Source organism: Poeciliopsis prolifica, unplaced genomic scaffold (assembly GCF_027474105.1).
Source record: "Poeciliopsis prolifica strain line A6 unplaced genomic scaffold, Auburn_PproV2 SCAFFOLD115, whole genome shotgun sequence".
Lineage (NCBI taxonomy): Eukaryota > Metazoa > Chordata > Actinopteri > Cyprinodontiformes > Poeciliidae > Poeciliopsis > Poeciliopsis prolifica.
Genome location: NW_026562490.1, coordinates 165,660 through 180,022, shown reverse-complemented (window position 1 = coordinate 180,022; position 14,363 = coordinate 165,660). Strand labels below are relative to the sequence as shown.

Here is a 14,363-nt window from a genome sequence, read left to right as displayed (position 1 = left end):
AAAACAAATCATAAAAGGCCTGAGAGACTAAAGTAATCTTGTATGTTGATTTACTGTCAATTATGAAAAAGTGTGTTATGTTGATGAATTAATGATTCTACAAGTAAGTAAATTCTGAAGTTGATGATTGATGATTATATAAAATAGTTGAATGGTGAATCACAAGTTGAAAGTACTTTAATCTGGTTTGATTACTAAAATTAATGAGTATTAAGTAGGTATGGTTGAAAAAAATGTATTGAAAGATGATAGTGTTGATTTATAGTGATCATATAGCATGTAAAGGACTGAAATCACATAATAAGAGAATAGGGACAGTCTGTGGGTGCAGAGGCAAGCCTGGACATGTCTCGAGGATGGAAATTCAGAAACTAAGCCAGGGGCTTAAGATAAACAAGTAAAGCAGAAGTGGACAGGGCGATGACCGAATATGGGAAGGCATGGGACCTTCCATGAGGTAATCAAATGCTTGAGAAGTCGCGTACACCGTTTCCCCATACACAACAGCTAGGGGAAAGAGTATAAATAAACAGAGAAGCAGAGAACAGTTGTTCTTCGTCTCCAGTGGATCGAGCTGGCAGCAGCAGGCCAATGGACCAACAAGAAGCCGCGCCCTGGAATCGGAGGAAAGTCAAGCCGTCACACCACTGAAAGAGAGACAGGACCCGATGTCCAACAGCTCTGGCTCCTGATTTGATTGTGGCTTCACACTCAAAAGATCTCAAGAATCGCTGCAACGGACTTGGCAATTGGACAAAGGTCACAAAAGTGATGAAGATTGGGATGTTTGGAAGACAACAACCAACTTTGCTTTGTTCCTATTTGAAGGAGGATTTAAGACAAGATTCTGTCCAAGGATATTCTGTTGCTGAGATCCTCCATCATCTGGGTATGAGTCTGCCTGCACCCCAAAGCCTTATTTAGTGTATTGATGGCAGTTTAGGGAAAAGAGTTAGGAGAGGTTTATGTTGATTTTATTCACATTTATTTTGTTCCTAGATATTTGTAATAATTGATAATGAATTTAGTTGTCATTTACTCCTGCTTGAAGTTGCTTAAATAAACATATCTTTTTTTTGAAATTCTAATGAGGTTCGTGGACATTGAAATTATTTGAGTCATTTTGTTGGTTATGGTTTTTCTACTAATGTAACATCCATGTACATGATTCCAGAAATGTGGTGGCTTCGGACTTTCCTTTAGTTGTTACGTAGATAATGACCCTGGGACTTACAAAGTGGCTGAAACTAATCTAGCCATTAATAAGTGCTCGTTATTATTAGAGAGGGGGCTACCGCTAACAGAAGTGGTTATTGGGGTTATGCAGTTGTGAGGGCTACAGAAAATGGTCCTAACTTCTGGATTGTAGGTAATTAGAGCTAGACGAGTCTCTGTCGTCACCAGCTTAGACAGATTGTCCCTCTCAGGCCTTCTGCAGGGTAATAGAGACTTTCCAGACCTGTTGATGGATAGCTGGTCAGTAGTCAGCCCAAAGGGGTCATGGGGATTAGGGCGGGGCTGGCTATTGCGTAATAACATACACCAGTCTGTCGCAGGGCAACACAGAAACAAACAGGACATACAACCATGCACACATTCATACCTAGGGAGAATTTGGGAAGACCAATTAACCTGACAATCATGTTTTTGGACTGTAGAATGAAGCCGGAGTACCCAGAGAGAACCCACACACGCACAGGGAGAACATGCAAACTCTCTGCAGAAAGACCCCTGGCCAGGAATCGAACCCAGGACCATCTTGCTCCAAGGCAACAGTGCTACCAACTGCACCACTGTGCAGTCCTCTGCATTACTATTTTTTAAATTTTCTCAATTAATTTAATCTTATTTCCTCTATGCATCTTGGGGAGTAACCTCCGTTTCTATGCGCGTTATCAGCACCAGTGACAGCACGCCTTGACAGAAACGCAAACGATGGAGGGAGGAGAGAGATGCATTTTGTTTCTGTAAAAACAGAAACTATTTTGAGGTTATGTCTGCAAAAGATGACAATATGGAGGTTCAATGTATCCTCTGAACTGGCAAGAAAGTTCTGTCTCTCTTGAAAAATAGCACGTCATGAAGAAACTAGAATCACACCACAGGACAATCAAACTGAACGAGCAAGCTGCACCAGGTGATTCAAAGAAGAGAGCTGTAACAGGAGAAGGGCCGACCCAAACCTCCAGAGGGCCCTAAGAAAAATTTGGTTTTGAGGCCCTCTGTTTTTGCTAATAATGTGGATGGCTGCAATCAACAGTCAGACAATTAGATCTTTCACACACCTGCGATAAACTTATTGTGTCTCTGACAGTGCTGATTATAATGTGTATTATCGATCATGTAGTGGTAGTAAACACAGCAACCACCCAAAATTCCATGCATTTGACTTAAGATGGAATATATATCTATGATATACTTGGATTAAATAAATTTCTCAATCCCAATAGCTAAATTTGTCATTTATACCAGGTGAGTCTTTCTTGTCTGAGAATGTGGATGTGGGCTAATTTTGTGCCATCAAATAATTTTTGCACTTTGCCTGCAGTTTTGTATCAACTTATAGGTTAAGGGTTAAAATAATCTTTGTTTAAGCAACAAACAACATATCGGCAACTACAACTTGGAGTAGATCATTGATATATTAATGGAGCAGCCATACACTGTAAAAAATTTGAAGGTGGTTTGACTTGAAAATGACAAGAAAATTGTACTGGTTTTAACTAAAACAAAAAAAGAATGTTTACACAACTTCTTCTTAAAGAATGTTGTTAAAATCAACTTCAGGACCTTTCATTTCTAAGTTTGTTAATCTGCAATTGGGGCCTGCCTAGCAATGCATAAGGAGAGCAGTGACTGACTTGCAGTCAGTCACTGATTTATCTCGTCGCTGTTATTACTGTGAGTGATTTACAGATATGAATAGCGGGACTATCGGAGACGAAAGATAGCCCTCTCATACGCTTCAAACAGTTTTCCGATACATATAACGGTTTCCGAATGGGAAGGAGTTGTTCGGACCGCTTTTTTCAGTGAAAACTGACTGGGTGTCTCACAAAGATAGAATTCTTTCTGTCTCACACACATGACAGTTGCAGAGGATTAATTACCATAGCAACGAAGCACAGCAGGGCCGAGCAGCTAAATAGAACTACAAAAACGCATCACTGTAGTTTTTACTATGGCAGAGCTCTGAGGAAGGAGCTGGAATTTAGAATTATAAATTAGAACTACAAAAACGCATCACTGTAGTTTTTACTATGGCAGAGCTCTGAGGAAGGAGCTGGCCTTTAGAACTATAAATTAGAACTACAAAAACGCATCACTGTAGTTTTTACTATGGCAGAGCTCTGAGGAAGGAGCTGGCCTTTAGAATTATAAATTAGAACTACAAAAACGCATCACTGTAGTTTTTACTATGGCAGAGCTCTGAGGAAGGAGCTGGCCTTTAGAACTATAAATTAGAACTACAAAAACGCATCACTGTAGTTTTTACTATGGCAGAGCTCTGAGGAAGGAGCTGGAATTTAGAATTATAAATTAGAACTACAAAAACGCATCACTGTAGTTTTTACTATGGCAGAGCTCTGAGGAAGGAGCTGGCCTTTAGAACTATAAATTAGAACTACAAAAACGCATCACTGTAGTTTTTACTATGGCAGAGCTCTGAGGAAGGAGCTGGCCTTTAGAATTATAAATTAGAACTACAAAAACGCATCACTGTAGTTTTTACTATGGCAGAGCTCTGAGGAAGGAGCTGGCCTTTAGAACTATAAATTAGAACTACAAAAACGCATCACTGTAGTTTTTACTATGGCAGAGCTCTGAGGAAGGAGCTGGCCTTTAGAATTATAAATTAGAACTACAAAAACGCATCACTGTAGTTTTTACTATGGCAGAGCTCTGAGGAAGGAGCTGGCCTTTAGAACTACTTGTGTTTTGGGCATTTTATAACTGATTTTTACCAACCTTTGCTACACATGGGATTAGTGTTAATTAAGTTTAATTAATCTTAATGAAATGAAGCTTACTGAAAATTTCAAAATAAAAGCCTTAAGATTCCTTTCTGGCTCATGCATATTTTAGGGAAAATGGCTGCCTCAAACTGATAGAATTATGTGTCCCCCTTTCTGACTCACATCTGGCAGAGGATCCATTACCATGGCAACGGAACACAAAGGGGCCAGCTGATTAGGACTACAAAAACGCATCACTGTAGTTCTAACTATGGCAGAACTCAGAGAAAAAAGCTGGACTTTAGAGCTGCTTGTGTTTTGGGCCTTTTATAACTATTTTTAACCAACCATTGTTACACATGGAATTAGTGTGGAAATTTTAAATTAAGCTTTAAAAATTTCAAAATAAAAGCCTTGAGAATTTTTAGATTAAATAATTGCTCTTTTGACCATTATATGTCTGATTTAACCAAATCACTGTTATACATGGGATTACATTGACCATTTAAAATGAAACATTCTGAACATTTCAAAATAAAAGCCTTAAGATTCGGCCGGGGCTAATGCAGCGCCGCAGGCGCTGCAATGATATTAGCTTGCATTATCTTTTCCTCTCAAGTTAGGACACTGTCTTGCATAGCAAGACAGTGCATTAGCATTAGCACAAACATTAGCATTTCTCTGTTTTCCACCAGTGCACTGCCGTAGGCAGTGCAATAAGATTATCCTGCATGATCCTTTCCACTCAGGTTAGGGCTCTGCCTTGTGCAGCAAGGCAGAGCATTAGCATTAGCCTTTTACCTTGCATGAGGTATTACCTATTTCCCTTACTTATTACCCATATTTACTATACTGAATGCAGTAAGTCATGCTTGTGACTCTCCACATTGTACTGATGACATTGCAGCTTTCTTTAGTATGGATGCTAATGTTTAGAATCAGAACGCTGGATCCAAATCGACGGGCACACTTTGGCAGGCCCCGGTTAAATTTCTTCAGGAATTTTCTAGTTTATTTATTTTTCTTCCGTCAACCGGAATGCGGCTCGTACCGCTGCGAGCCCACCCACAAAAGTGGTATCAAATCGTGCGGCTCGGCGCCGGGAAGGGTGCTATTACTTTTGGTGGGATTCAGAGTTACGATAAAAAAGTAAAAAGCGAAAAACCATCAAAAATTTTTTGTCAGGTACCAACTGCCAAAACTAGAGTGTAACTGACGTTTCGTTAGTGTGGGAAGCAGTGCGATTTTGACCCCAAATAAATTTTGAAATAGCCATCACGACCACAAATATCGCCCTATCGGTATCAAACTCGGTCATGACATAGATACGCATGCCTGCTCTGGTAAAAAATTTTTTCAAAATTTTCCTAGGGCTTATGGTTTTCTGTCTAGGGGCTTCAGAGCAAAGTGATGCGACAGGATTTTCACACGCACAGCCAGGTTCACTTCCATGTATTTCTGAAAAATGTCAGACCTCAGCGCACACCATTTTTATTTCGTCGCTGTTATTAATGTGAGTGATGTACAGATATGAATAGCGGGACTATCGGAGACGAAAGATAGCCCTCTCATACGCTTCAAACGGTTTTCCGATATGCATCACGGTTTCCGAATGGGAAGGAGTTGTTCGGACCGCTTTTTTCAGTCAAAACTGACTGGGTGTCTCACAAAGATAGAATTCTTTCTGTCTCACACACATGACAGTTGCAGAGGATTAATTACCATAGCAACGAAGCACAGCAGGGCCGAGCAGCTAATTAGAACTACAAAAACGCATCACTGTAGTTTTTACTATGGCAGAGCTCTGAGGAAGGAGCTGGCCTTTAGAATTATAAATTAGAACTACAAAAATGCATCACTGTAGTTTTTACTGTGGCAGAGCTCTGAGGAAGGAGCTGGAATTTAGAATTATATATTAGAACTACAAAAACACATCACTGTAGTTTTTACTGTGGCAGAGCTCTGAGGAAGGAGCTGGAATTTAGAATTATAAATTAGAACTACAAAAACATCACTGTAGTTTTTACTATGGCAGAGCTCTGAGGAAGGAGCTGGAATTTAGAATTATATATTAGAACTACAAAAACACATCACTGTAGTTTTTACTATGGCAGAGCTCTGAGGAAGGAGCTGGAATTTAGAATTATAAATTAGAACTACAAAAACGCATCACTGTAGTTTTTACTGTGGCAGAGCTCTGAGGAAGGAGCTGGAATTTAGAATTATAAATTAGAACTACAAAAACACATCACTGTAGTTTTTACTATGGCAGAGCTCTGAGGAAGGAGCTGGAATTTAGAATTATAAATTAGAACTACAAAAACACATCACTGTAGTTTTTACTATGGCAGAGCTCTGAGGAAGGAGCTGGAATTTAGAATTATAAATTAGAACTACAAAAACACATCACTGTAGTTTTTACTGTGGCAGAGCTCTGAGGAAGGAGCTGGAATTTAGAATTATAAATTAGAACTACAAAAACACATCACTGTAGTTTTTACTATGGCAGAGCTCTGAGGAAGGAGCTGGAATTTAGAATTATATATTAGAACTACAAAAACACATCACTGTAGTTTTTACTATGGCAGAGCTCTGAGGAAGGAGCTGGAATTTAGAATTATAAATTAGAACTACAAAAACACATCACTGTAGTTTTTACTGTGGCAGAGCTCTGAGGAAGGAGCTGGAATTTAGAATTATAAATTAGAACTACAAAAACACATCACTGTAGTTTTTACTATGGCAGAGCTCTGAGGAAGGAGCTGGAATTTAGAATTATATATTAGAACTACAAAAACACATCACTGTAGTTTTTACTATGGCAGAGCTCTGAGGAAGGAGCTGGAATTTAGAATTATAAATTAGAACTACAAAAACGCATCACTGTAGTTTTTACTATGGCAGAGCTCTGAGGAAGGAGCTGGAATTTAGAATTATAAATTAGAACTACAAAAACACATCACTGTAGTTTTTACTGTGGCAGAGCTCTGAGGAAGGAGCTGGAATTTAGAATTATAAATTAGAACTACAAAAACACATCACTGTAGTTTTTACTATGGCAGAGCTCTGAGGAAGGAGCTGGAATTTAGAATTATAAATTAGAACTACAAAAACGCATCATTGTAGTTTTTACTGTGGCAGAGCTCTGAGGAAGGAGCTGGCCTTTAGAATTATAAATTAGAACTACAAAAACGCATCACTGTAGTTTTTACTATGGCAGAGCTCTGAGGAAGGAGCTGGCCTTTAGAACTACTTGTGTTTTGGGCATTTTATAACTGATTTTAACCAACCTTTGCTACACATGGGATTAGTGTTAATTAAGTTTAATTAATCTTAATGAAATTAAGCTTAATAAAAATTTCAAAATAAAAGCCTTGACAATTTTTATATCAATTCCTGTTTGGAGCATTTTAGAACTGATTTAACACTATCACTGTTACTCATGTGATTAGACTGGACATTTTAAACGAGTCTTACTGGAAATTTCAAAATAAAAGCCTTAAGATGCCTTTTGGGCTCATGCCTATTTTAGTGAAAATGGCTGCCTCAAACTGATAGAATTATGTCTCCCCCTGTCTGACTCACAGCTGGCAGAGGATCCATTACCATAGCAACGGAGCACAGCAGGGCCAGTGGTTAGGACTACAAAAACGCATCACTGTAGTTTTTATTATGGCAGAGCTCTGAAGAAGATGTTGGCCTTTAGAACTACTTGTGTTTTGGGCATTTTATAACTGATTTTATCCAACCATTGTTACACACAGGGTTAGTGTGGTAATTTTAAATTAAGTTGAATTAAAATTTCAAAATAAAAGCCCTGACATTCTTCTATATTATGGAATTGCTCTCTTGGGGATTATGTGACTTTTTTATATACACCACTGTAAAACTTTGGATTATTTTGGACATTTAAAATGAAGCTTAATGAAAATTTCAAAATAAAAGTCCTAAGATTCCTTTCTGGCTCATGCCTATTTTAGTGAAAATGGCTGCCTCAAACTGATAGAATTATGTCTCCCCCTGTCTGACTCACAGCTGGCAGAGGATCTGTTACCATAGCAACGGAACACAGCAGGGCCAGTGGTTAGGACTACAAAAACACATCACTGTAGTTCTAACATGGCAGAACTCAGAGGAAAACGCTGCACTTTAGAACTGCCTGTGTTTTGGGCCTTTTATAACTCATTTTAACCAACCATTGTTACACATGGAATTAGTGTGGAAATTTTAAATTAAGCTTTAAACAAATTTCAAAATAAAAGCCTTGACCATTTTTATATTAAGTAAGTGCTTTTTTGACCATTATATGTCTGATTTAATCAAATCACTGTTGTACATGGGATTACATTGACCATTTAAAATTAAGCATTCTGAAAATTTCAAAATAAAAGCCTTAAGATTCGTCTGTGGCTAATGCAGCGCCGCGGACGCTGCAATTATATTAGCTTGCATTATCTTTTCCTCTCAAGTTAGGGCACTGTCTTGCGCAGCAAGATAGAGCATTAGCATTAGCCTTTTACCTTGCATGAGGTATTCGCTATTTCCCTTACTTAATGCAGTAAGTCATGCTTGGGACTCTCAACATGGTATTGATGACATTGCAGCTTTCTTTAGCATGGATGCTAATGTTTAGCATCAGAACGCTGGGTCCAAACCGACAGGCACACTTTGGCAGGCCCCGGTTAAATTTCTTCAGGAATTTTCTAGTTGTAAAGTATAACTTATTTCTGTAGTTTAAACCAAATAATACTTTCACAATATGTGAGACAAAAACTGCCCCCCTGCTAGTTAGAGGACACACATTTATCTATTATTTTCACTCACAATATCAAGTTAAATAACGACTTATTTTACTATAGACTAATTTAAATTCTAGTTTCAAATTACATGAACAAAATCTCTGATCTGATATTGAATTTTATTAATCATCACAGTAAATTCCGCTCAAAAACATTTAATATGAACAGGACATTATCCTCAAGCTTTGCAAAGTGTCAGTTGCATTAAGAGTCAGATCAATGTAACACACTTCTGTCTCATTCATGGTGAGATGAAGTGTATTCTTCGAGTGGCATGTACATGTCGCTAAACACTCTAGTTCTCACTCCAGTCTTTTTCTTCTTTCAGTTTTTTTTTAAATGCTAACCTAAAAATTCTTGTTTATTCAACTGTTGGAAGTTTGACAAAATTAATAAAAAAATAACAAATCTTGCAACTGGAAGTTTATCTTTCACAAACTCATATTTAGGTTCAAAATCTAAAACTCACTAAATTTATTTGACTTAAAGAGTAGAAAACAGTAGACAACTAAATGTAGCTCAAATGTTTTAAAGTGTGTAGTCTGATGTAAAACTATTTTGCAAGGCAATGTAAAACATTGAGAAGTTGGTATCAAACATTATGGAGCCTAAAACACCTCAGAAATAAATATGGCCAATCACAAGAATCAACTTGCTTAAAGTTAAACTCACCTTCATACAAACACAAACTGATCACTATCAAGCTAATTTTCTGTTAGCAGCTCCACAAATCTTGCTGGTAAGCATTACATTACCAAAACACATGCAAACATACCTTTTTTCTCTTCTTCCTCTTTCTTACAAAAACTAAACCTCAGTGCAAAACCAGTAAGTGATGGAGCGTTAAAAAAAAAAAGTCAGTTGGACATTATGGAGTAAAAGAAATACTGCGCTTCAACATGGTTTTGTCACTTTCATTTCTTGCCATAAGAAATCCCTGCTACTGTAAATGCTAAGCTGCCTCAGAGGAGTATGCAAAAAAGCATTTATGTTCAACAAAGTGAAATACTTTTTTTGTAAAACACAAAAAAAGTATATGTTTAATAAAATCAAGAAAGATACTATTTTTATATCAAGCAAGTAATTGTTTATGATACTGAACTCAAGAAGTACATTTATTTTTTGATAAAAATATGTATTTATGTTTAATGCAGTCAAGAAAGACTTATTTTCATAACAATTTTGTTGAGTCTGTTTGTTTGTTTGAGCCCATGGTGAGAAAATCAGCTCCCCTTGGGCTCAATCTAATTTAGTTACTTTCCAAATCAAGTTATCAGTAAAGTAATTAAGTTACCTTTTCAAGGACACTAACTGTACATCCACTGCAGATTTTCCTACCAGATCAGAGCTTATCGAGTTCGAGGTTTCCTGTGCTTGCCCACAAATGTTCAAGTCATTTTCTTGATTTTTAGCAATGTATAGCAATTGAGAAACATTGTGGTTACCTATGTTGTTTACATTTGAAGCCTTTTCCAAAAGTACAACAAGATGTTTTATATGATGCCAAATACATCATGGAAAACTAAATCCCCCACAAGGGTGTAATTGAAGTAGGAATAGGAAGAAACTAGCAGGGATGGAAAAAGCTGATTTTTGTGTCTCGGCTCTCTAAACTCCTGAGATAGGACAGAACAAAGATTTAAACTGAATACAGACCTCCAGAGCCAGTGAAAGAGGGTCCGCTTTGGAGCGACGGTCTCCCATAAAAGTCTGTATGAGCTTAAAGATGTCCACAGCCTCCTTCTTTACGCCTCGGTCTGTAGTCACTATCATTGGCTTCTTGATGGGCTCACTGCTCCAAGCTAGCATGTTGGCAATGGAAACTTTTCTCCGAAATAAACCCTACAGTAGGAAGACAGTGAACAGACATGAATCTGTCTATTCTATTACACAGCATGTTACAGTACAGAGTCAATAATAACAAAGGCCTTCACTATGATTTTCTTTTACAAGAGAAAATGCTATGAAAAGATCTTGCACAATACATTGCTCAAGCTATGTATAAACTAGAATGTAAAATGTGAGTGTAAACAACAAAAATTCTGACACAGCTTTGTGTACATGTGTGTACTCTAACCCCCGTTCCCCACTGGCTCAAATGGATCAGGTTCCACTCCACTCAGTCTGCTTTCAGAACATTTCCACAAGTATTTGTTCCAGCCCAGTATCAGATTTTCCAAACCCTCCGCTGGTGTAGGATCTGCCAGAGCCAAGTCGGTGCTATAATGTGACCAGGCCCGTCCAGAGATGGGGCTCAAAAGGTTCACATTGGGCAAGATCTTATAACACCGAACAACAATATAGCAACAACCCATTATAACCAACAATCTCATATCTAATGAGAACCTGTTACAATAGCAAATTCTGCTGGACCATAAATTGTCCCAGAAGTTATTGTGATAATATTGTTGTTTTGAGACAATTTTAAAGTAATATAATAGTAACACGAAAACACATTCTCAAAGATCAGTAAACTTCAACTTGTAATGAAAAGTTACAACTGGAACCAGAAACCATTTTAAATATCCAAAATAATTACATATAACAACAAATAAAAGAAATATTGAAGTATTTGTAAACAAAAGTGATAAAAAAAATTTAAAAAAAAAATTATTTTCACTATTTTTGGCTTCAGTCTGCTCCTCTTCTGGCTCCTCTTCTGGCTCCTACTTCTCCAGCTTTGGAGAAGACCCACTTGATGACATATGCAATCCTTTCTTCTACCACTTTAAATAGTTGAGCATTCAGAACCATCATGTGCTGCTAGAACCTCATTCAGTTCAGCTTGCTGACCTTAAATTTATATTTTAAGAAAAATATTCAAAATCCTAATTTATGCCTTCATTTCTATGTGTATTTACATGATTGTATTTTAGAACCATAAGATTTACCGTACCAGGTTAAATTAGCTTCAAACCCACATGCTGTTTAAAATGTTTTGTTTAACACATTTCTTTACTAAACCATTCTAAAGTGTAGGGACAAAATAACCCACAAAAACAATCTATTTTGTCCTGATTCACATGGTTGATGCCAAACAATGACTTGTTTACAGTATCCAGTACAGTAACAACATTAAAAATGACAAACTAAAGCCATTTACATGTATGGCTACAAGCTCCCTGTCATATAAACTTAAAACATGAAGAAATATAGCAGCTTAATGAAAGTCAGCTGTAAAATACATTGAATAAAGCTTACCATAATCTTTGGCGAAATAAAACAGACGAATCACAACATCCACAGGGAAGATGTATTGACAAGAACTTTGCTGAGTAAGCAATATGTGACGTAGCATCAATGTGCACATGTGCATTTCCACAAGGCAGAACGGATTGATGGGTAGCACAGATGGTTAGAACATTGAATCTGTGGAAACTTGATTACTTTGGAGTAGAGCAGAGTAATCACATTGGAAATTAAAGGAGAAATGCTACTTGACACTAGTGCAAGCCAATCCAGAAGTGCCAGTCATTTTTGTTAGCACTGATTGGCTGAAATCCATGAAGCAGTGCAGCTGGTGAATAAGGGGAAGAAGCTCCTTAAGAGCAGATATAATTCCTTTGTTTTGGAGTCATATCTGGAGTTATTGCTCACAAGAATTTGCTCAGTTGAGCTATTTGTGGGCAACAGTGGTCCATAACCACAGCAAATCCCAGAAATCTCATGTATTTATGCATTAGAGCAGGGGAAGCCATTAAAGGTCTTCATTGACTTTTCTATAAGTCAGTCAAATAGCTTATCAGTAGAGGTCATTACATCTCATAGTCATGTGGTGTAGCTCACTTACATGCAAACAATGCATCTCACTTCCATTTTGGGCCCATGTACTTATCAGACACCTTACCATCTTTATAGCACAATGCTGTTCATTTTGGTATCAGAATAAAGTTTGAATTGGTTGCACTCTATCCACATAAAATGTGTGTTGTAAACTGGTTTAGTTTGTATTTCATAGACATACTGCCATCATGTATATGTAATCATTTATATGACTGTTTTCTGATAACTTGTCCACAACACATGCAGATATTTGAACTCTAAAGAAAAAACATACAGTGGGCCAGAAGACTGACAAGCAAAATGTCAGGATTACTACCAGAACACAATTTCAGGAGTTTGGTTTCTTTTACCTGTGTATGTTTGTTGAAATGCTTGGATGCCCAGTTTTCAATGTCAGTCTCTGAGGAGGGCTTTCTCAAGCTAAATTCTGAGAATATGCCACAGCTTGCACTTGGCATCATATTCCTGGCATTTCGACTGGCTTCAAACTGGGCACAGGCACCAAGGTCCTCCGACTGTTGGAATAAAAGACAAAGACAAAAAGCATCGATCCCTTAATACAGAACTGCTGCAACAAAATAAGAGATGTGGCAGAAAGTTTGTTCATTAGACAAAGACAACTTTTAATGTAAATACACATACTCTAATGCAAAACAGAAGACACCCATTGTTTTTAATAATGTTCAACAAAAAGTGATAGGAAGTGAAAGGAGCAGATACAATAACTACAATATCCCTACAGCACTATAAACAGTAAGCAATCAACAATCCTGGACAGATATGACCACTTTCATCTGGATCACAGAATAGAAACAATGAAAATATTTATTAAATTACCACTTATAATCTTTTTAAAAAGGCCATGTTGGCAGCATTTGTTTCTTTCAGCAGAGGTAAGGAGGCAATGAAATTGGAAGTCAGCTCTTTTTTTAATTGAATATTTCCACAACAGTTGGCCCATTTTATCAAAACTCTGTAAAATAGTGATATTTACTGTGAGACCAGTGAGAAATGTTTGTCATTATGAATCTTTAACCCCTAATCCATCAAAAGAGTCCTAACTCTCTTCTGCGTAGATTTCAACCCGCTTTTTCTGATCTGGCCCTGGTTTCTAAGAGGGACAGAAACTTCCCCAAAGTCTATCCCCTTAGTGGAAAAGTTTCTGAAGTGGAAACAATCCCTCAACCTCACCTCAAAGCACACACAAAACAGATAATAACTGTGAATAAAGACAATTATGAGATGTGGATGTGATGAAGGCATCCAGTTTCTGGACCAACTGTGAGCATTGGCGGTGACCTTTGCTCTCCAAAATTTGAGAAGTGCATAAGACTCCACGTAAAAGCAATAACTGAAAACTTATCTCGGGTAAATAAGCATCAACTTTAAAGTGAAAAAATTTTAACTGAAATGAAATTATTGCTAGTGTTTTTATAACTTTCAACAGACACCAGTTTGTGAAAGAGACCAAAAGGTTTTCTTCTACTAATACAACACTGAAGATCATGAAGATCAACATGCTTTCAAAGCAGAAACAGACTCTAAAATATTTCCTCTGAATTAATAATAACTAATAATCATTTATAATAACTAATAACCTACTTCTTCTTACTTCAGAGTTATAGTTGACCAAGAGCCTTTGGCTATCATTTACTCCTTGTTTGTTTCCATTGCAAGTCTTTTGAAATCAACAATGTTCCACCAAATAAAAAACACAAAGGTTCATCTTAATGTTATACATGTCCCAAAGTTTTTGAACTACTGCAAAAATAAGATTCAAACAACAAGATTAACAGTAGTATTTCTCCATTCTCCTAGCAGTGAA

The 14,363-nt window shown here is 37.2% G+C and overlaps 1 protein-coding gene and 1 long non-coding RNA gene across 5 annotated transcripts in view; one reads left to right on the top strand and one right to left on the bottom strand.

Moving 5' to 3' along the window:
* Positions 1-14,363, bottom strand: part of arhgap39 (Rho GTPase activating protein 39) — a 52,018-nt gene that overhangs the window by 13,630 nt on the left and 24,025 nt on the right. For all 4 annotated transcript variants that reach the window (XM_055024098.1, XM_055024095.1, XM_055024096.1 and 1 more), the window contains 2 exons: positions 12,889-13,053; positions 10,412-10,597 (listed from right to left, as the gene is read on the bottom strand). In XM_055024098.1, coding sequence (XP_054880073.1) covers positions 10,412-10,597; positions 12,889-13,053 — 351 coding nt within the window. The remainder of the gene's footprint in view (positions 1-10,411; positions 10,598-12,888; positions 13,054-14,363) is intronic.
* On the top strand, positions 245-2,447 carry LOC129354651 (uncharacterized). Its single transcript, XR_008605175.1, has 2 exons — positions 245-889; positions 1,659-2,447. It is a non-coding gene; the product is annotated as an uncharacterized LOC129354651 (long non-coding RNA).